Here is a 23,531-nt window from a genome sequence, read left to right on the forward strand (position 1 = left end):
TGGACAGGATGAGCCAGGGCCACCAAACCAAGCAGGGGATGAGAGATGGCTGCCTCGAAGCAATGAGGTCAGCAGGGGCTAGGGACGGCGAAGGCGAGGTGGGGGTGGCCGGGCAGTCGGGGCTCAGGAGTTTGAAATAGCAGATTTCAGAGTAGCAGCCGTGTTAGTCTGTATCCGCAAAAAGAACAGGATGCATCCGAAGAAGTGGGCTGTAGTCCACGAAAGCTTATGCTCTAATAAATTTGTTAGTCTCTAAGGTGCCACAAGTACTCCTGTTCTTTTTGAAATAGCAGAGTGGGTCGAGGCAATGGCGGTGGGATGCGGAGTGAGGTGACTAGGCTGGGGAAGGAGAAGGACTCGCAGCAGCTGGGGAGTGAACGGGCGCTGCCAGGCTGCGCTGCCAGGAAGGACGCTAGGTCGGAGCAGGCGGGGTCACACACGGGATGTTTTGCACCCGGCCCCACCCCACAGGTGGCGGGACAGCGCCGGTGGGGGGGCAGGGCCCATTCGGCCCCAGGCTCCTCCCCGCGCTCCCGGTCTTCCCCCGCCTTTCGGGGCCAGCAAGTCCCGGATCACGTGCAGGGGGCGCGTGAGCAGGAAGCGGGCGCGCGGCCGGACTCGGATCCGCGGAGGCCGCCGGTCGGGCTGCTCGCGCCGCCATGAGCCGCGGCTGTTACCTGGCGCTGTGCGCGCGGCCCGTGCAATTCGAGAAGGCGAATCCCGTCAACTGCGTCTTCTTCGATGAGGCCAATAAGCAGGTGGGAGGCCGGGGCGCCCTCCCCCCACCCGGCCAGGGCAAAGACCCGCCAGTGGGACTAGCCCGGGCGGGGCTCGCTGCCTGGGCATCGGTCTGAGGCGGTAGCCCACCCGGAGGTGGTAGCCCCGGGGCCCGCTGGGCCGCTCCTCTGCCCCCGCCAAGGCAGGCGGCGCCGCCCTCACACCTCCCCGCGGCATCTCCCAGGCCCTGTGGCCATCAGCCATCGCAGCGGGGGTGGTGCCTGGGCTTGTCCGGTGCGAGGCTGGTTGGGCCACGGGGGCATCGCCCGCCATGGCCGCTGTGGAGCGACGGCTTACAAATCCCGCCCGCCCTTGTTAGCGGGGTCGGGAAAGCGCCGGCGGCTGCCCCGGCCTTGCAAACCCGTCATGGCAAGGTCCGAGTCGGCGCTGCCTGGGCACAGCTCGTCCTGAGCGGGCTTGTGCCGGGGCGTGGGCTCCCCCCCCCCCCCCCCCCCCCCCCCCCCCCGGCCCTAGCGCAACGGCGCGTTGGGTTGTGGCCCTGGAGACAGGACAGCCCTGGGTGGCTGCAGATGCGGTGTCACGCCTGGAAAAGCCAACTGGTGCTCTGGGCTCAGAGCTCTGGTGCGGCTGCTCTCCCTACATCACACCCTTGATTTATAATTTGAGGGCTAACTTCAAAGTAAAGGCTTAGGAACAATGGCCAGTGCTTGGAAAAGCTCACTCACCTGTGGTGACTAAGCAGTTTACCCTAGTGAATAAGGATGGTGTTACTATATGCAGTGTAGTTGTCCCTCCCATATCCTAGGACCAACCCAGCTACAAGTTCGGTGAGGTAATATCTTTTATTGGATCAACTTCTGTCAGTGAGAGAGACAAGCTTTTTGAAGAAGAGCTCTGTGTTAGCTCGAAAGCTTGTCTCTCTCACTAACAGAAGTTGGTCCAATAAAAGATATTCCCTCATCCACCTGGTCTCTGTGATGGTCTAAATCAGGGGTCGGCAAAGTTTCAGAAGTGGTGTGCTGAGTCTTCATTTATTCACTTTAATTTAAGATTTCGCGTGCCAGTAATACATTTTAATGTTTTTAGAAGGGCTCTTTTTATAAATCTATGATATATAACTAAACTATTGTATGTATGTAAAGTAAATAAGGTTTTAAAAATGTTTAAGAAGCTTCATTTAAAATTAAAATAAAAGGCAGAGCGCCCCTGGCCCGGTGGCCAGGACCCGGGCAGTGTGAGTGCCACTGAAAATCAGCTCACGTGCTGCCTTTGGCACACATGCCATAGGTTGCCTACCCCTGGTCTAAATGATCAGTTTCTACATAATTTAAGCTTTCACTTAAAAGAGAAATTTCTAGCTGTGAACTTCAGTCTCCAGTTTCTGCCACTCTTTGTGATCACTAAATTTTTCATATGCCTCTAACTGATTGCAGCCAGCATCTTTGTATCCACCTTTTGATACGGATATCCTGTGCCCCATACTCCTTAATGAGTGCTTTGTTCCAGTTACTTTTTTACCTCACTTCTGACCTCCAGTGAGAAGTTCTTCATCCTCTTCTTTGGTAACAGCCACAAAAGGTTATCCTAATATCAGACTGGTTTAAAAAAAAAAAATCTTAACAAACTAGTTTTTGAGAATAAAGAAAAAATCAAAAGTTAAATACATTTTATCTAAGGTAACAGTCTTGCTAGATAGGGTAAAATATTACAGTAACAGTTAATTGCAACTTACAGACTGAATATTCTAAGAAACAGGAACTATGTTTTTACGTGTGTGGACTGTGCCTAGCGTACTGTTGGTGCTACCCGAATAATACATCTTGGAGATTCTTATGCCTCATCTCCACTTAGTTTTACTAGCATAACTACCGGTATGTGGATAAGGGATGTGATTTTTTTTTTTTTAACATAGATATGCCAGTAGAAAACCTTAGACACAGTTATACTAATAGAAGTCACTTTATAGCAGTATAGTTTAGTTTGCTTTGCTGAACCAGAATAAATTATATAGGTCTAAGTGCTTTTATACTGGTATAACTGCATCTGTGCTAGGAAGTTTTCTTGCTTTAGTTATGGTGACTTAGTTAAAGCAACAAAACTTTTAAGTGTGGCCAAGGCCTTAGAGGTTACATGTATGGCCGGGGTTTACACTACCAAGTTTGGTCAGCATAATTATCTTGGTCAAGGGTGTGAAAAAAACATGCCCCCAGATGACATAACTATGTCAGCAAAACCCTCAGACCGCATCTACACTCAAAAGTAAAGTCGACCCTGCTATGTTGCGCGGGGGTGTAAAAAATCCACACCCTTGGGTGACATAGTTAAGCCAACCTAACCCCTGGTGTAGGCAGTGCTAGGTCAACCTACCTGCCTTGTCTGGGGGAGGTTGATTAACTATGCTGATAGGAGAACTCCCTGCTCACTTTAGTGAGTGTCTACACTGAAGTGCTGCAGTGGCTGCTGTAGCATTTCAAGTATAGATAAGCCCTAAGTATAAATGCAGCTATGCTGATAAGAGTGCTTCTGTCCAAGTAGCTAATGTTGTGAGAGATGGTGGAGTTGTGTCAACAGAAAAACTCCTTCTATCAGCATAAACTGTATCTACACTAGTGGTTTTTCTCAGTATAACTATATCAATAAAGCATTTGTAGTGAAGAAAAGGCCTAAGTTTCTGTCCTATTGCTAACATGCTAACTGTTAGGCTCCTTTTCCTCAGCTGTGACTCCTTTTATTGTTGCAAACCTTGTACTTGAGATATTAAGCCTTCTTATTGTCTGACTTTTTAAAAAAAAATTGTACAATAAACTTCGGGACTGATATACAGTTCTCTATTGTGTGCTCCAGTTTTCACAGGATTTGAACTCTGCGTTATTACTAAGCCCCCTTCCTTTTCAGTTTAAACTGATTAAAAAATAAATAAAACCTGGGTTTTACAAAAAGTAGTATTCATTTTTTTCTGATTTTCACCCTGCTTTTGTATGATTCAAATATATAAAAAATAACTTGATTTATTAGCAAAATACAATACATTGCATGAGATATATATATTACAATAATACATTCGTCTGTGTGTGTATGCAAAGCTGCCTGTTGAATTAAGGCTACGTATTAGTCTAGAAGATATACACAATAAACAAACAGGCACACACGCAAGCCTTTAAGTGCGTGCACATCTGAATGTACTGATTAATCTGATGCCGACCATGTACACATTTCAAGCTGCTGGCAGGTAACGGTTTAAAGATCTAACACAATAAAATGGGAAGAAAATGAAAATCTGTATCCGAATACATTTTAGAGCACAAGGAAGTATTCAAAAGTTAAAAAAAACCCAAACAGGCGAAAAGGATGAAGTTGAGTATATACGCTGCAAATGGTGTGGCCCAATTATTAAATGTAAATATAGGCTAATAGTTCTAAGTCTACAACAGTAAGCTGTTTATTAAAATGAAAAGTTTTATTTGGGGATTAGAGATGTATTGTTTTCTTTACCTCAGAGGTGGCATTGTGTTTTGAGTTCTGTTTTAGTTCTGCAGTAAACAACATTGAATTCCATTAATCAGAGCATTAATCTACTGAATACTCCCCCCATCCTTCTATCCACCAAAATAAACCCTGATATTTGCCCAGAAAAAATAATAGTTTTTTCCACTGATTTTCATCTGTTTTTGTGATAATAAACACAGATAAATTCCTGGGAAAAATTAAATAAAATAAAAACCGAAAAGGAAGGGCACTAATTATTACTTATTAGGGGCTTATTTGATTTCCTTTCCATTTGGCAGACACAACTTTTCATGGATTCCTTGGAACCTAGATAGATACTAGGTGACTAAATTACCCTTTTTACATATCCCTGTATATAGATCTTAACAAAATACCTAAATCCTTTGGATTGCTATGAATAAATGCCTCTTGTTGCTTAAGGTCACTTTGAATGCTAATTGGTTTCTCTCTTACTGGAGTGTTAAACAAAATATAATTCTCCTTTAGTTGTAATTTTTAAGGTCACTCTTTACTTCCAAATATGACTTCTCTTGGACACTATGATGTCTTGCTTCCCCTTAGGATTGTAGAGAGATCTTTCCGAACGTGAACATATGTACTTGTCTTAGTCTGTGACAGACAGCTCTAGCGTCTCTGCTGTGCGTAGCTTTTCTTAGCCTCAGCAAAGTCAAGTCTGCAAAAGTGATTAAATTTGGTGGTGCAATTCAGCACATGCTGCAGATGTGAAACTGAGGAGTTGTAGCTTTCCAAGTAGTAGAGTGAAATTTTGACCATTAACAGGGGCAGGCACTGGAGCTGTTTGTGGGGTAGAATGACCCAGAAGTAGTGGATAACAATACAACCTGACCGAGTTGCCGCTCTGCCTTCTGTTTGATAAGCTAAAGAGATTTTGTAGGCCAGCCTTAATAGATTTAAGGAGCTCAGACTTGGACTGAAATACAAATATGAATTAAAATGTGTTTAATTATTTTGGTGAAAGTTTGTATGATTTGTGGAAAAAGTGGCATAAGTTGATTTAGCTTTTTACTACAAGTGTCCCCACACAGACTTACACCAAAATAACAAACCTGTTTTAATTCATATAGTTTGCTTTTTCAGTGCAAGTGTATATGTAAACCAGCATTCCTTATTTCTAGATCTCAAATTATTGTTGTAGCTTTCTTCTGAATCCTCTCCACTGGTCAACGTCCATTTTCCAGTGTGGAGACTGGAACTGGACACCATATTCCAGTAATGATCTCACCAAAACTGTAGGCAGAGGTAATATCATCTTCCTAATCTTATGGGCTATTTCCTTGTTTATACATCCAAGGATTGCACTGGGCCATTTAGCGACACTTGGGGGTTTTGACGTGTGTCCGAATCAAAATATGAATTTAAGTCTCCAAAACAAAAATGAACTAACACGCTATACTATATGGTCACAATCAGTGTAGAATTGCTGCTATCTACTCTGCATAAGATGAATTTTTTTAAATTGCTTTTCTTTTTAGAGCTCATCCCTTATATTTGGGTAGAAAAGCAAATGCATGGTTTTACAGAAATAAGGCTTGTTGAGACCATGATATGACTTTGAGTTAGTTAAGAAACTATGTCTTAAAATGCATTTTTTTTTTTTTAAATATGCAATTTTAACTCTTAGGTTTTTGCTGTGCGATCTGGTGGAGCCACTGGGGTGGTTGTTAAAGGCTTGGAGGACAAAAATCCCATTTCATTCAGGTATGATCAGCAAGGTATTTTCATTTGTATTCTGTACTGCTCTAGGATACCATTTGTGATCTTGCAGCTATCTTTCACTGTATACGTCTCTTGGTTGTACTATAGTTTGTCACATAGGTGCAACATTCTTGAAGTACTAGAATGTCTTGATCCTGTTGCTTTGTTTTAAGAACATATTTTCATTCAATAATAACAAATGCAGTAAGTTTACTTATTACCATGTGTGATCAATCGGTTTTTTTCTTAAAACAAAAAACCCGATTGAAGAAAATTGTTAATACTACATTCTGGTTGAAAATTCAAACACACCCAAAACTCGAGAGTTTAAAACAAACAAAAAAGACGTGACTTAGCATAAGTTGTAATTTGACATTATTGGACATTAGCAGTCATATGCACTTAGAATATATGAGGGCCAATTTATGGCAGGTGTGGGAATCATAATTTTGAATTTACCTATTTGTGCATTTAAATTCTCAAGCCATAATATTTCCTTAATGTAGGTATTGCATTTTAATGTAACTTGTCTAATCTAACTCATATTTCTGTAAAATAGATGGCATCTTTTGCTAACATGCTCTAAACTTCCATGAATCACAAATTTCCATGTGCCTGTATGGCAGCAGTACCCCCAAAGAAACTACTTATCTGTTCTGTATCTGTGGAAGAACACCTATAAAAATCTGATTAAAGCTCTGTCCTTTTTCGGCCTCCTATTCACTAGGAAAAAATGTATATTTTTATTAACATATCATAAATTATTAAGATAATGGCATCGAAAATAAACATATAAAGTTTGTAGATGATACCAAGATGAGAGGGGTTGCAAGTGCTTGGAGGATAGGATTGAAATTCAAAATGATCTGGACAAACTGGAGAAATGGTCTGAAGTAAGAAGGATGAAATTCAATAAGGACAAATGCAAAGTACTCCATTTAGGAAGGAACAATCAATTGCACACATACAAAATGGGAAATGACTGGAAAGAGTACTGTGGAAGTGGATCTGGGGGTTATAGTGGATCACAAGCTAAATGAGAGTCGTCAGTCTCACAAAGTTGCAAAAAAAGCAAACATCAGCAGGAGTGTTGTAAGAAAGACACAAGAAGTAATTCTTCCACTCTACTCCACACTGATAAGGCCTCAACTGGAGTATTGCGTCCAATTCTGGGTGCTGCATTTCAAGAAAGATGTGGACAAATTGGAGAAAGTCCAGAGGAGAGCACAAAAATGATTAAAGATTGAGAAAACATGACCTATGAGGAAAGATTGAAAAAATTGGGTTTGTTTAGTGTGGCGAGGAGGAAACTGAAGGGGACAAACTTTTAAGTATATAAAGTATATAAAGGAGGAGGGTGAAAATTTGTTCTCCTTAACATCTGAGGATAGAACAAGAAGCAATGGGCTTAAATTGCAGGAAGGGAGGTTAGGTTGGTCATTAGGAAAAACTTCTAACTGTCAGGGTAGTTAGGCCCTGGAACAAATTGCCTAGGGAGTTTGTGGAATCTCTGTCATTGGATGTTTTTTAGAAATAGGTTATACTTGTCAGGAATGGTCTAATTATTAGTTAGCCCTGCCTTGAGTGCAGGGGACTGGACTAGATGACCTATTGAGATCCCTTGCAGTCCTATAGTTCTGTGATTCTATGATAAAATCCTAGTGTGGACAAGACAGTTCTGTGATTCTATGATAAAATCCTAGTGTGGACAAGACAGTTCTGTGATTCTATGATAAAATCCTAGTGTGGACAAGACAACTGTACATCTAACGCATGTTAGCAGATCAGGATATCTTTCAAGGCCATGAGTGCCTTCAGTTCTGACATCAGTGGGATTTGCAGGTGTGGCAAATTCCAGGAAGTCCTCCGTACCTTGTAGGTTGGAACCAAAATCCATCTCTCTCAGTTGACTGTCTCTCCCCTAGTGTTTAGCTTGACTTGCTGACGCATGTTAAAATTACAACGGCTTTGTCCCCACTAAGATTTTTCTGCTTGCTAGTTAACATGATAAAAATATATGTTTTTTCCGCTCCCAGTGTGGCTGTGCCCTTTTACACTAATTTCAGGATCCACAGGTATCCGAGTGCAGGTCTACAAGTGCTTAGCAGTCTATCTTGCCAATTAGTAAATAGTTTTAGAACACAGAGGCAAACTTACTAGTCCTGCAGTGTCACTGACATCAGTGGGATTGAGAGTATTCAGCACCTTTGCACAATCAGGCACAAAGTGAGCATTCTGTTTTTTTACATTACATTGAGCTATAGTTTTCTGTCATGCATTCAGTTAGAATTAGAATATGAGCAAAGTTCATAATTCTTCCTTTAATTCCATTTCATAGTAGCAATAAGACAGTTAAGGCAGAGCATTTCTTGGAAGCTATTGAATCTTGGTGTGGCTATAATCATTGGTAACTCCATAATAGACTTGATTCATTCAGTAATATACTGCCTGTTGTATCTTGATGCATCGATATTGGACCTTATAGTTGTCTTTACTAGTTGTGTAAGTTGTACACAAAAATGTCTGCCTTACATTTTGCTTATCTGTTCTCTTTTTTAAGAAATAGCAGCTGTTAAAATTCTGTAACAAATGATTACATGATAGAAATATACTTCTACTGATTTGTGTGTGTGTGTAGAATGGAAGACAAAGGGGAAGTGAAATGCATCAAGTTTTCCTTGGGGAACAAGATATTGGCTGTTCAGAGAACCTCAAAGAGTGTGGTAAGAAATTTTGCTATAAACATAGAAAGCTGGAACTAGAACTCTGGTCCTTCAGGTCCGAAAACACAGGTCTCTGCCATACAAGCTAAAAGAGTTCCTCTGTCTGACAACCAAAGTAATAGTTTCCTGATCCCTTCTGTGACTGAGCCAGGAGAGGTCACCATCCTCACTCTCTGATGCACAAAAAGCCATTCCCCCCCTTCTCCCCCGAAGATCTGATGACATCTGTGGATGCAAATAGTCACTCTTGCTGTCCACTCTGTGAGGGACAAACCCTTCAGGATGAGCGTCTGACCATTCTGAATTGAAATTTATTTCCTAGCTCTTCCAGGACTTTTTTTCTGCTGAAGGAATGATTTAGCCTTAAAAGTGTAAACTCTTAATGAAAATTGATTTCTTCCCATGAAGAATTGGCTAGGAGACAGGATTATTTCTCCAAGTGGAAAAGAAGCATTGTAGTGTTTTACACTAGTATATCTAATCCAGAATAGGTAGAGATGGTAAATTTACTCATCTCCTGTTTTGTGCTCATCAGATTCAATGCTTAATAGTTGCTAATGTTCTAATATTACTTATTTCAGGACTTTTTGAACTTTATTCCAGACTGCCCTCAACTAGAATATACACAGGAATGCAAGGTATGTTGTGAATTCACTTCTTTAGTTTAAATGAAGTGCTAATACAAAGCTGGCTGTTTTGTATAGATTCTCTGAACCATTGATGCACATGAATAGTGACATGAGTGAAGTGTGTTCCAGGATTCTGTTCTTGGTAGCATCTGAGATTCAGAAATTAGTTCCCTAGTAATTTTTTTCTGCATATGTAACCAAACCCTGTGTGGGCTGCCAGTGAGCATGACTTGGAGACCTTCAGCGCCAAAAGCATGAACCCTCTATTGCTTGATCTAAAGGACTAATGAGAGAGACTCCCATTGACTTCGGTGAATATTGGAGCAGGCCCTAGGTCCCTTAGCAGGAAGCAGCAACATGCCATAAACTTTGTATGTGAACCAGCTGCTAGAGGGAGTGAAAGGACTATACTTTCCTAATGTGGGTTACTCTCCCCAGGACCCTATACTGCAAGGTGGTGAGTGCCCCTTAGCTCTCATATCAGTGGGAACAGAGGATGCTCAGCACCTGGCAGAGTTGGATCCGCATTTCCCATTTGACTGCCCCAAAATACAATTTCTCTTTACGTTTAGTGCTTCCCTCTGCACTTTGATTCTAATGGAAGTATTTGATAGCTTTTGGTAGAATAGTTAATGGCTGTGACAATATGACTCAAACTGGTAACATTTTACAGTTATTATGGTTGAATATGTTTAGCTCTTACAAGCAGTTGTTTTAGAACTTGCACTAGTTGTCCCCTGAGTGGCGACATGTGCTGCTTCCACAGTATTTCCAGCCTTTTCTGGAGCCAAACTCAGGGGACTGGAACAGGAAATTGCCAGGGTATTAGTAATGCTAAGTCACTAACGAATCCAGACCACTTTAGCACGGTGATCAAATAACTAATGTGAAATGACGGGGGAGTTTCGGTGGGTGTCTCTCTCAATCCGGTCTTTTGGGGACTATTATCCATATTACCCAGACCACCACTATGTTTGGCTCTATTGGACATGGAAGCTGAATCGCATGCTCTCCTACAGTTTGTCTCGCAGTCAGGGTTGTGAGGATAAGAGGACAGCATAAGTATCCCTTTTTTTTTTTTTTTCCATTGCTGTATCTTTTATGGATTTTTTACAAAAAGAGGATTTAGTACCTTTATAAATGTAAGACCGTCTCTTCACAATAGCTTTCCAATAATAACAATGAAAGAATGGTTCAGGATGACATCTCTGTAGATAATTATTATAATAATAATAATCCATGTATTACTCTGTGACTGTACAAGAAGATGTGTGCAAATACCAACAGAGAGGCTGAAGAAGTATTTCAGGTAGTACTTGTGAAAGGTGCTAGATGAGGGTCATAAAATAGATATACTACACCTCTACCCCGCTATAACGCGACCCGATATAACACAAATTCGGATATAACGCGGTAAAGCAGTGCTCTGGGGGGGCTGCGCACTCCGGCAGATCAAAGCAAGTTTGATTAATTCGGTTTCACCTATAATGCGGTAAGATTTTTTGGCTCCCAAGGACAGTGTTATATCGGGGTAGAGGTGTATTATGATTTGGTACCCTGCATGGCTGTACTTCCTGCAGTTAGACCAATAATGGGTCTACCAGGCAAACCAAAACTGAAATATACTAGGGTAGATGCAAAAGTTCCCAGATTCTTCACTAAAATTTTACTTGTTTATATGGATAGTTAATAAATTTTTACTAAAATCTGTTTATATCTTCTTTTAATAAAAGACCAAGAATGCCAACATTTTAGGATTTTGCTGGACAAGTTCTACAGAAATTGTCTTCATAACAGATCAAGGAATTGAATTCTATCAGGTAATCCAAATAATTGTCTTGTAAAAATGTGCATATTTGGAAATTTCAGCATTACATTTTATTGTTGCTTAGAGGTTAAATGTCTTAATTATCCTGCAGTCCCTGGCTCTGAACTTCTTACCTCTAGGTCTGAACTGTTTAGTATGATTATACAAGGAAACTGACAGCCAGAGATAAGGGAAAAGTGAATGTTTTATCCTGGAGAATTTTTTGATGTTTTTGCTTTTAGAGAGTTGAATGCAATTTTTTTTGGACATTGTATATGTTGTAGTTTTACTATCATAACAACCTATTCATGCTGTTACTGGAAAATATACTCCAGTGAGAAGGATTTAATTAATCTATTTAGCAACTCTGGCTTAGTAAACCTCTTTAATTATAATAAAATTAATATAAATGTTAACAAATTTGAATTTTTTTTTACTTCATGCAAAGTAAAGCAGCAATATATTTAAGAGTGCACAAATTCAGTGCTAAGTTTAACAGAGTTAATGCCCATCAGCTAAGGCCATGTCACACCTGCCCATCTCTGACATGTTCCATATACCATCTTAAACCCATCTCCCTCCCATCTTGTCCTAATTCCTTAATTGCTGAGTTCTCCTCAGGCTTTTGTATTTAACTTGTGTGCTGTTGGAGTGACATACTGGATAAACATTCCTCTTTCTGGTGATTAGATGAATATTTTCTGAAAATACTATTGGAGTGTATTGATCATGTGGAGCAAGTGATAAGGCAGTGGTTGAATTAAAAACAAATCAAAAACCCATAGAATAAACTTGTGCGCATTGGACTGCAGAACTAAATCATCTATTGTTTCTCACTTGACTTCAGTGAGGTCCCACGTGTACCAGGAGTCTACCCATGTGAAGCAAGCTGTGGGATCACAGCCCACTATCATAAGAATTTTGGAGTAGGGACTGACTTCTGTATGTACCGTCCGAGGTGGATTGATTAAAATCAGTGATATTAATGATTTAAATCAGCAAGCAGGGAATCTTGATTTAAATAATAGATTTTAATCTTGTTTTGTATTTATACTTCTTAGTTATTTTCCTAAAGATAGGTTCATTCTCATTGATTGGTATAACCATTAAAATTATTGATTTGCTACTAACTATAGTCTTTCCACTAAATTGGCTGGTAAATTTGGTAACCAGGAGGATATACTATATCTATAGGCATTTATTTAAACAATTATATAGCTTAACATGCATTTTATTCTGATTCATACTTTTTACATCTTTTATGTTAAAAAATAGCAAATGAGACACTTTTTTTTTTTTTTTTTTTACTCATTGGTGTCAAGCTGCATTTGGATGGAAATTGGAATTGCATTAAAAATGCACAAAAGCAGTATTGTAAAATTTGCTTTTATTAAATAAAACTGCCTTAAATGTGCTAGATACATAAGAAAAATAAGCTTATCAAAACACATTTTGCATTTAAAACTGATTTATTAAACAAATGGAGTATTAACTGTAGTTAGTGAATTGACAGATTGTTTCTAGTCATCATGGGACAGATTTTCAAAGGTATTTAGGAGCCTAAAGATACAGATATGTGCTTAATTGTTTTTTTTCAAAGCGCCTAAACACCATGGGAGATAGGCTAGGGTTACCATATTTCAGCAAGCAAAAAAGAGGATGGGAGGAGCCCCGCCCTAGCCCCACCCCCATCCTGCCCTAGCCCCGCCCCCCTCAGAACTCCCAACCCTTCCCCCGCTCCTTGTCCTCTGACTGCCCCTTCCTGGGAACCCTGCCCCTAACTGCCCCCCAGGACTTCACCCCCTACCTAAGCCTCCCTGCCTCTTGTCCCCTGACTGCCCCCTCCTGAGACCCTCCCCCCATCCTAACTGGATCCCTAGGACCATACCCCCTACCGGTACCCTGACTGCCCCAACCCTTATCCACACCCCCACCCCCAGACAGACCCCTGGGACTCCCACGCCCCATCCAACCACTCCCCACCCCCTGACAGCCCACCCCGAACTCCCGACCCATCTAAACCTCTCTGCTCCCTGTCCCCTGACTGCTACGATCCCTCTCCCCACTCCTGCGCCCTGACAGCTCCGCCCCCAGAACTCCCAACCCTCCTCCCGCTCCTTGTCCTCTGACTGCCCCCTCCTGGGACCCCTGCTCCTAACTGCCCTCCAGAACCCCACCCCCTACCTAAGCCTTCCTGTTCCTTGTCCCCTAACTGCCCCCTCCTAAGATCCCCTCCCCACCCTAACTGCCCCCCAGGACCCTACCCCCTACCTGTACCCCGACTGCCCAAAACCTTATCCACACCCCTCCATAAAGCTCCCCCCCTGAACTCCCGACCCCCCCCGTCTCTTGACTGCCCCCTCCAAAACCTCCCTGCCCCTTCTCCGACCCCCTGGCCCCCTTGTTGTTGGCCTTCGCCTAACATCTCTGTGAACTTGCTCAGGAACGGCCTGAGCCGTTCATTCCGGCGCGCTGGGCAGCAGTGGAGGAGGAGCGGGGGAGGAGCTCCAGACTGCCGGAGGCGATCTGCGAATGCAGGGAGGGAGGGAGTGATCTCTGCTGCAGGGGAAGCGGAGGAGGGGCTCTCTCTGGCTGTCGGAGCCCCATGTAAGTGGCACCATCCGGCCGGCTGCCCTGTTAGCCGCGCGTGCTCTGCATGGGGCGGGGGAGTCCGGACATTTACAAATTCCCCCCGGACGCTATTTTTAGCTCAAAAAGCCGGACATATCCGGGGGAATCCGGACGAATGGCAACCCTAAGATAGGCATCTAACCTGCTTAGGCACTTTTGAAAATTCCACTAGGGGCTTAAAGGTGTTTGAACATCTGGCCCCACCCAGGTTCTTAAAAGTGTTTAGAACGGGTATGTCTCATCCTCTCCCAAATGTATTTTTTATCCATAGCTTACATATGTATAAGCTTTCCTGCTTTTTTTCAACTCCCAGTCAGTTTCTCAACTTGGAACTAGTCCAAATGAAGAAAATAGTTTCTCTGCACCTGCTAACTAAACTGAAACCAAAAGAAATTAAGACAAAAGCTTTTTGCACAACAGAAACTGAAAGCATTTGCATTAGGAAAAATGTAAACATCAGCATTTGCTGCATTTTAAAGACTGAAAATAATATAGATACTTACTTAATGCAGTACGTGACATTGTCACATTTGTAAATGTTGAGTTGACCTGAAAAGGTTAAGATATTTTTCCCCTGATCCTGTCTATAACTGAATAAACATCACCTTTTCATGACTTAAAATTTGAGGAGGGCTCATTTGATGCTGCATATTTATTTAAATAGATTTTTTAATAGATAATAAGTTTAGGCTTTAACATAGGGTATCATAATTTAAAATTGAACAAGATTTATTTTCAAAAAGAAAAATGTATTTAAATCTATTTTTATTTAAAAAATCATCAATATTTATCCATCCTGGTGGGGCACCTAGTACAGTGTGGCCACTTGCCGCTACTGGAATAGTAAAGGTGCTATTACTTTGTGTCTCCAGGTATTACCAGAGAAACGAAGTTTGAAACTGGTGAAAAATCAGAATATCAATGTAAACTGGTACATGTATTGCCCGGAGAGTTCTGTCATTCTGCTGTCGACTACAGTCCTCGGCAATGTCCTCCAGCCATTCTATTTCAAGGTAAGGGACACATTCCCAATCTTGAGTTTTGTTTGATACATTGGGTTTTTCAGGTGACTGTCTCCTCCCCCTTTCCTCCCCCCACACCCCCGTGTTGGTCTTTTCTATTTTTAGTTTCCTCCTAGATGTGTAATGGTTCCAGTCCCTCATACAAACAAAAATAAAAAAGCAGACAAAATGAAAACCTACACGCCAGTCTTTCTCTCTATGAGTAGAGAAGGAAAAGATTTCTATTTGTAAATACTTGGGAGACACTAACACTAGATAGATCTGCCTTCACAGGGAAGTGAGTTAAGATGATGCTGGATAGCTGACATTAGAGGAGTAATGCAGCAAAAGCAAAATCATTGATACATACATTTTGGTGGCCCAGTGACTTGACAAAAGGATTATGATATCTTTCCAGAAATTACCCTTTCAATTAAATGCATTTAAACAGAACTCTAAAATCCAACCCCAGTAGCAACTGTAGTAGCCTAAGCCTTCAATTTCTGCACAATGTGATCTTTTGTTTAAAGGAAAAACTAAGTTTCTAGTTCTCTTGCTTGTAACTGTAACCTTCCAAATGTGAATGAATACATTGTTCTCTTCTTGAGCCTGCGGAGACAACTGCGTAGTTGTTCCCAAGCATCACTAATGACACTGAAAAGATTCGTGTTACTTCTGCAGCTGCTGTTTCAAATCCTTTGGGCAGCATTTCAGTCTGACAAGAATCAGACCTGTTTCACACTGCTGTGGCTTGAGGAAAGCTATGACTATGAGCTCAGCAGCTGGACACTGAAAATATTCATGGGAGCAGGGGGTTCCATGAGGGGTAGAACTGCACTTCTTTCTTCCCTCTTCCCCCCCCCCATCTCCAAAGAAGCAGAAGTCTTTGAGTGGGGTGAAGAGAGCACACCCCTTCCTTCCAGCTGTTGGAGGAGGTAAAATGGGGGTTTCCCATGTATCATGCCTGCTGGCTCCAGTTTACATGAAAGGAACCCCCAAGCAGGATCCTGGGACAGCAGTGTGCCAAGAGTCTTGGCATCTTCCCAGCAGATGGCGGGATGAAGGCATGGGCTTCTGATCAGGGTCTTGCCAAAGACCTTGCTGGCTAATAGGTACCCACTGAATTTTTTCAACTTCTCAATTAAAATGTTAATATTGTTATAACTTCCTGAAGAGACCTTTGAAGATACAAAATTTGAAATAAACCTTTCAGGAGAGGTCAGTTGTAAAAAGAAACGCTTCCATGATCGATGTAAGGCTTCTACCCCCACCCCAAAAAGGCTGAGTGCCTATTGCGTGGTCAGCTCCTCTGAAAATCAAGCCATTCTGGTCTCGAATTCCAGACTCAACTGTAAATGAGTTTGACTATAGATTCTTGTATTAGTTTAATTAATTTGAAAGGGAAGCCTAAGACCTCATTCACTGAAACTGTGCAGTAGAATGTTAAAGTAATAATTCTGCTGTTCATATAGTGCCTACCAAAACAGGGATGGAGCTACACTACAAATAGTAGTAAATAAATGAGTTGATTGCTCTAAAAGCTTCTCTTCTTTTTGGAACAGTATTGCCCCTTCTCACAACTAGTGGGTGCCATTCATATTATCACAGGCCTTCATAGTTGAGAAACATAGAAGAAACTTTTTCTAGACTAGACTTGCCAGACTGAAACTTTTTTTTTAAACAGGGAGGAACAATGTCAAAATTATCAAAGTTTGAAATTGAATTGCCTGCAGCACCCAAGTCCTCCAAACTCAGCCTTTCTGAAAGAGATATTGCTATGGCTACAATGTACGTACCACTGAATGATCAGTCTTTTCCTTCATTTAAAGGGTATTGACAGCTTATGTAGTGGAGATCCAGAGAGGAGGGTAAAGTCCAGTCATGGTAAAATGACTTGTCTGCTTTTTATCTTATAATAGAGTATTGTTAAAGTGCTTGGTACTGGACTGAACGTAAAGGAGCCTAAAGAACTCTTATAAAAAGATAGAACTGATTAGGAAGTGAATGAGTCTCTGTCACTTGAGAGATGTAAAACTAAATATTACAAAAGGTTGGTAAATGTACAATAGAGAACAATCTTGTATGGACAGAGCTAGCCTGAATGATAGATGTTTGTCACCTAATTTAGATTCTGTAAGCAACCTGACTTATGTGTAACTTCATGTGAACTGTTTTGTGAGGGGGAAGCAATGTGACCATGACAGACTGGTCAGACACTGCAGTAATAGGATAACTTGCTGTCTTCATTGCAGAAAGGGTCTCCTAGGTGCAATTTTTCTGCTAGTATATTCATTTATTTGAAGAATAACATTTTAATCATGTTGTTTTGTTAGATATGAGCAGCTTTATGTTCTCTATCTGAGGCATCATTCAAGGACTTCCAATAGTACCGGAGCAGAAGTAGTCCTTTATCATTTACCAAGGTAAGTTGTGTTTTGGTTTTTATTTTTAGATATAAATGACCTTGCTGATCAATGCCTCTTATCTCTGATGTTAATGTTTTCATAGGGAAAGCTCCTGTAAGAAGATGCATATATTAAAGTTGAACAGGACAGGGAAGTTTGCATTGAATGTTGTAGATAACTTGGTGGTAGTTCATCATCAGGACACTGAGGTATGATCTGCCTACAAATTATTTATACCTTGTCTTCAAAGTTTATGCTAGATTTTCTGGAGGCAATGGGCCTGTTCCTTCAAATACTTTTGCATGTGCTTAGTCTTTCCAAGTAAAGTAAGTGTTTTCAGGATCAGGGCCCAAATTTGTAATTTACAGGGGGAAAAAATCCCACTCCTAATTGTAATACGTTAGATCTGAATTATGATTTTCATTCTATCTTCTTTTCAGTTTCTCATTTCTCTCTCTCTCTCTCAAAAAAAAAAAAAGGTTGGTGGGCATAAAACTGTCTACTTCTCTCAGCCTAAAGGTTTATATGTCTACAGCTGGAGCAAAGCTGGTTCAGCCATTAAAAGCCCCGTCTCCCTCTAATGATTAGAAACTTTGTATTCTAATAACTCAAATGGTTGCAGCTAAAAACTGATCTTGATTTTTAAGTCTCAAACAAATCTTAAAAAGCCACATATGGGGAGAAAATAATAGTTCACACTAATTTTATTTATTTATTTATTTATTTGTAAAGTGTGTACAAAAGAACTTTTCCATCTCTCTGTTTTGGGCCAGTGGCATGTGTTATACTGGCTTAGTTGCATCCTATAAACAAATTTTATTTTGTAGTATAGTGGATGTAGAGTAATACCTACTACTATTCAGATTGCAAAACAGCTACCATTCTAGAACCCTGTCATTTTCATGGTCTTGATTCTCCAAAACATTCACCTTTTTGGAGGCTGTCTTTCTATCTCTTGCTTCAAAAGTGATGCTTATTTTTGAGGAAAGTTTGAGCAAAATCTTTCTGTATATTTTTGAGTTATAGGAGAATGGCAAAACTACTTCCCTGTTGTGTGTGTGGTGTTGTAATAAAATACACTTTTCTACAAAGCTATAGCAAAAATGGCTGAAGTTTAAAACTCACCATGGATGTACAGGAGAAGATTATCAAAGGGCAATTAAATGGCCAACTCCCATTGAATAGGAGTTGGTGCCAAACTGCCCTTTGTGCCTTGAAAATCTCTCTCATAGTCCCCATTAGATACCCTGCTTGGTTTTGGGAGGAAAAACAATTGGAGATTGCTTGTGATGAGAAGCAAAGTGATATACTTGCCCCAGAGCCTAATAAAACCCTGTCCCTGCCTTTATCATCACTGTACATTCTCACTGACAAGATCTGGAAGCTTGACTAGCCTGCTGCTCTGACAGTTGCTGGAACAATTTGCATGAGAAGTTGTAAATGTCTCATTGAAACACAATTTCAGTACTGTTTAGCATAGCATAAAATACATGCTATAAAATATACAGGATGTGCAATATGCTGAACTAATGTTCCCATTGGAGCCTTAACTACTCCCTGAATTTTTTGAGCATTAGCTGTGTAATCCTAATATAAACCAAAAGACATTGATGCTAATGTAGGTTTTTTAATTACTTCATAGTATTTGACTGAAGTAGAGAGAATTAGTCTTTTAAGTCAGTGTTTTTCAAAGTACTGGGTCGCAGCATGTAAGGCACTGGGTCATCTTGCTCCTCACCCAGGGACGCTAGCAGCTCTGGTCAGCACCGCCTGGGAAGGGGCCAGCAGCAGGTCTAGCTTCTAGGCCGGGGGGCCACGGGGCTCCGCGCACTGCCTGAGCACTGGCTCCGCATTCCCATTGGCCGGTGGGGTGGTGCCTACAGGCGAGAGCCGCGTGGAGCCACTTGCAGGCCTCCACCTAGGAGCCAGACCTGCTGCTGGCTGCTTCTGGGGCACAGCGTGGTCTGCGGTGCCAGGACAGACGGAAAGCCTGCCTCTGCACCCTGGCTGCGCCACTGACCATGAGCTGCTGGAGGTAAGCCCATGCCCCAATCCCCTGCCCCAGCTCTGAGCCCCCCCCACAACCTGGAACCCCTTCCTGCACCCCAAACCCCTTATCCCCAGCCCCACCCCAGATCCTGCACCCCCAGAGCCCTGGCCCCTTTCCGCACCCAACCTCCTGCCCCAGCCCAGAGCCCCCTCCCACACTCCAACCCCCTCATCCCCAGCTCTGCTGGGTTGTGGGCATCAACAATTTTCTTCAACTTGGTTCCCCCCAAAAAAGTTTGAAAACCACTGGTTTAAGGCATCTGGAAAAGGGGCCTGAGTTAAGGTTGAGCATTAAATTCTTAACATTGGGAACTTCCTGGCACTTGATTCCTGGCACAATCCAACCTTAATGTTGCATTCAGGCTAACTTTTACTAACATAGTGCCCCAGTCCTGCAAAAACTCCTAGGCAGATGTTTAATCTTATGCACATAGTAGTCCCATTGAAAGCAGAGCTCTTGCAAGATTGGAGCCTCAATAGTTAATCTGTCTGTGATGAAGGACCGCATAGATGGTGGCTAGGTCTTTACTTGCACAAAAGGCTTTTGTCTCCTAAATGAACTCCTTCCAGGCAGCTTAAAAAGAGTTTGGATAATATGCCCCGTTAGTAGATGCTGCAGAGCAGGGTTTTTAATTGTCGTTTTAGTGCTGTATGTTAATTTAACATTTTGTACGATACGTTTATTCTCCAGTACTATCTGGGTCAAGCAGCAAGTGCTGGTGTACACATGCAGAAGACAGACAGTACACAATTTGAATAGGTTACATGCCGTTAATTTTAAATTTGCCATGGAGTCCCTGTAATGCAAAGTGTGAGATCTCTCTAATACAGGTCTCCCACAGAGAACACATTGTACTTGTGGCAGAATCACACCATCTGTGTTTTTTAGCTAATATTAACAAAATTCAAACTTGGCTTTAAAGTTAGTGGAAGTCTTGAGACATTACATGAGTCTAATTTCGAGGAAAATATACTTCTGGTAGTTTCGAAAAACCTATAAACAAAGTTAAGTAAGTAACATGATTTAATTATTACAAGAGCAGAGGATGAAATAAATGCAAAAGCTTTTGAACATGAATAACTTGAGATGTGCTCTTATAATTGCTGAATATCTTCTCATGGGCATGAAAAATGAGGGGCACTTTCTTTTCAATTTTAGACATCTGTAATATTTGATATCAAACTAAAAGGAGAATTTGATGGGACCGTTACCCTTCATCAACTTGTTCTTCCAGCTCGATCAATACAGCCCTATCAGATCCCTGTGGCAGGTAAAATTATTACATGGCACTTAAACACAGTGAACATGTTTTTCAATCCTAGGTACATATATAACCCCAATCAGCATAGTATCTAAGTGCCTCACAGTCTTCAATGTATTTTTCCTCACAACACCTGTGAGGTAGGGAAGTGCTATTATTCCCCATCTTAGGAGGTGGGGTGGGGTACAAGGCACAGAGGGTAAGTGATTTGTCCAGAGTCACTCAGGAAGTCTATGGCAATGCAAGGACTTAACCCAGTCTTCTGAGCCCTAGCTGAACGTCCTAATCACTGGAGCACCCTTCCTCTCCTCTTGTGCTTAAACTGTGATTTAAAATGCACAAAAGTAACAATTACTCCTTAAAATAGATACTTATTCACCTACCATTGTACCTTGAGGTAAAATTTAAGTGGTGTGTGGGAGTTGTGTTCAGTGTCAGTGAACTGTTCACGTATATAAAATTCAAGTACTGACTTGTTACTTTAACAGTGTGTCTCCTACTATACAGCTGTGGTGGTGTAAAGCACACCTTTGCACTCCCCCAGTTCTGGAGTTGCTGTGTGTAACAGGGTTGGTCCCTAGGCATACATTAGAGCAACCTGAGGGTTTCTGTAATATACTGTAGTTGCTAACAGCCCCCAGGTGCTGAAACCATGGCAGAGGATCAACACAGCATAGCAGTATCCAGGCCCCTTACACTAGCCATGGGTGGAATAGAAACATCTACTTACACAAACTCTGCACCACCTGAAGATCCTTCCTGCACTGGGGTGCTCATCCCCGTAGCACCACAATTACGATTCTACAAGCAGTGTAGTTCACAGTGGCTATGTTAGACTGGACTAGAGGATCTTGTATATATTTTGCCTGAGATGGGATCTTCCACTTTAAAGAGTTTAATTCTGACCTGTTCTTTTCTCTGAAGTCACGATGGAAATAGTGATTCTGGAAGATGTGGTTTGTCAACTGGTGTGTATATTTTGTGGGTATATATGTAACTACTTCACAAATAATATTGTGTAACAAACAGAATTGCTTAATTTCAGAATGCAAAAACCACTGTCCAGTTTTTTGAGGAACTAAGAAATACAATGTGCTTGCATTCAGTATCTAGCAAACTGAGCAGCATTATTTTTATTGCGTTAGGATGGGTTATGGCATGTCTTTTCTTTTTAACTGAGTTCTGGAATACTTGTGTGTTGTGTTGAAATCATAACACCCACACTAATGAGTACCTTTAAATTTGAGAAATAAGAGAAATAAGCGGGGAGGCAGAAGGAGCACAGAGTCTCTCAAGAGGCAACAAGTTCTGCAGTCAATTAACAGTAATACGTAGCTTCTTGTTCATTCAGCTACATCAAAGCAACAAGCTACTTACGTGTATATGGTTAAAAGACTTTTTGCAACACTAAGTAGCAAGTTATGATTTCAACACAACACAAGGTGACAAACGCAAGTGTGAATCGTGACACATTTTACTAAGAACTGAGATACCGCATCTTGACAGGGAAAACAGATGGTTAATTTCTTGCATAACAAAGAATGTGTGCACTAATCAGCTAATAAACCTTACCTACTCATGGCAGCTCGAGAAATCCGTCTGTCCTGGGACTTGTTTTTCTTTGTTTCAGATGTTAACTTTTCCTCCCATGTGCAGGTCCAGCCTCCGTGACTAATCAGTCTCCTGTTCCATGTAAACTCTGTATCCTTTGGTTCTGTTTTATTCTGGAACTTTGTCCAGATGTAATAGTTTCTCTATGCACCTGCAAATTTAGAGCATTTCTGTTATTAGAAATAAAGTGAAAAGGGGGAATCAAATATTTGTTTTTTTCTTTCCTGTTAAACAGGTCTGTTAGTAGCTTTTTGATGAAAGAATGGAGTACTGGAATATTAGAACAAAATATTTGAAATGTAGTCCCACTCTAATGTGACGAAGATAGCGTTGTGGGGTTCATAGTCTCTCATTTCAGATAAGGCTTCTCTGGGAATTAAATGGTGGTATAAAGCTTTTGAAAGCAAAAGTGTGCTATAGTTGCAATACAGAATCAAAATATGTGTTAATGTTATGAGGTCTAGGAATGAAATTCCTTTAAAGCGTTCAGCTGAAATGTCATAGGGAAATGAGGAAATCATCTTGTGACTGGTTCATAAGGGATGATAAACAACAAAGGGGACAGTGTTGGAGATCTGAATGAGGCTGCTTGAATTTGGTCCTAATCAGCAACTTCTGGAGGCTTATTTATTTAAGCTAATGCTAATATGAGATGAGTGGTTTTATAAACAGATATGCTAGTATCAAAAGTAGGGCTGGTGTTTTATTTCTTAAGAATTTTCTTTAACATTTAGATTCCTCCTCCTGGATTGTCTTTCAGCCTGATATTATAATCAGCGCAAGTGAAGGTAAATTGGATGTGATAAGTTTCCCATTAATTTTGAGGTTTAAGTACAGCACCTTTATCCTTCTAATTCCAGTTCCATTAGCTTTTTAATAGTCTAAATCAGTGGTTCCCAGATTTTTTTCCACCAAGGACCCTTTTGGCATCCGCCTAAATTTTCTGGACCCCTTTCATTTGTGATATAGAAGTTTCATGTTGTTGTTCTATTGGTTATGTTTATTTAAAAAAATATATTTGCAATTCAAATAAGACTCAACGGAACCAAAAGTAAACAGTCTGCAATTATTAGAGGTTATTTATTTATTACAACCATTAAACTGTATCCATTTATTACAACCATTAAACTGTATCAAAGTAAGAATCCCCCCACCAGGGTGACCTCTCACGCACTGTGCATGCAAGAACAAAATGGCATCCTCCATGTGGCAAAAGTACCTGCTACAGTACGCTGGCTCAAGGGATGGACCTATGGTGGAACTCCACAAGTTCAGGGATCCCACTTTGGGAACCATTGGTCTAAATGGAAGTGACCAATGTGAATCTCACTAATGGACATCAGGGTTAATTAAGCATAACTGAAGGTGATTACATGCTTGTCACTCAAGTAATGAAACTATTTTGGATACCTCTTAACAAAAGAGGCAGCATGGGAGAAACTAAGGCCTTGT

General features: G+C 41.2%; 1 protein-coding gene across 3 annotated transcripts in view; it reads left to right on the forward strand.

Annotated features, from left to right (window-relative positions):
* Window positions 1-565: 565 nt before the first annotated feature.
* RMC1 (regulator of MON1-CCZ1) overlaps window positions 566-23,531 on the forward strand; it is a 29,691-nt gene continuing 6,725 nt past the window's right edge. For 2 of the 3 annotated variants that reach the window (XR_004644720.1, XM_034762773.1), the window contains exons 1-12: window positions 566-758; window positions 5,888-5,964; window positions 8,600-8,684; window positions 9,266-9,322; window positions 11,047-11,133; window positions 14,624-14,764; window positions 16,437-16,540; window positions 17,086-17,175; window positions 17,261-17,366; window positions 20,366-20,477; window positions 22,125-22,169; window positions 22,814-22,867. Coding sequence is in view for 2 of the 3 variants with exons in the window: in XM_034762773.1 (XP_034618664.1) it covers window positions 660-758; window positions 5,888-5,964; window positions 8,600-8,684; window positions 9,266-9,322; window positions 11,047-11,133; window positions 14,624-14,764; window positions 16,437-16,540; window positions 17,086-17,175; window positions 17,261-17,366; window positions 20,366-20,477; window positions 22,125-22,169; window positions 22,814-22,867 (1,057 nt within the window). In the remaining variant the exon portion in view is untranslated. The remainder of the gene's footprint in view (window positions 759-5,887; window positions 5,965-8,599; window positions 8,685-9,265; window positions 9,323-11,046; window positions 11,134-14,623; window positions 14,765-16,436; window positions 16,541-17,085; window positions 17,176-17,260; window positions 17,367-20,365; window positions 20,478-22,124; window positions 22,170-22,813; window positions 22,868-23,531) is intronic. The other variant, XM_034762772.1, reaches the window with a different exon arrangement.

The sequence above is a fragment of the Trachemys scripta genome, chromosome 2 (assembly GCF_013100865.1).
Source record: "Trachemys scripta elegans isolate TJP31775 chromosome 2, CAS_Tse_1.0, whole genome shotgun sequence".
NCBI classification, from domain to species: domain Eukaryota; kingdom Metazoa; phylum Chordata; order Testudines; family Emydidae; genus Trachemys; species Trachemys scripta.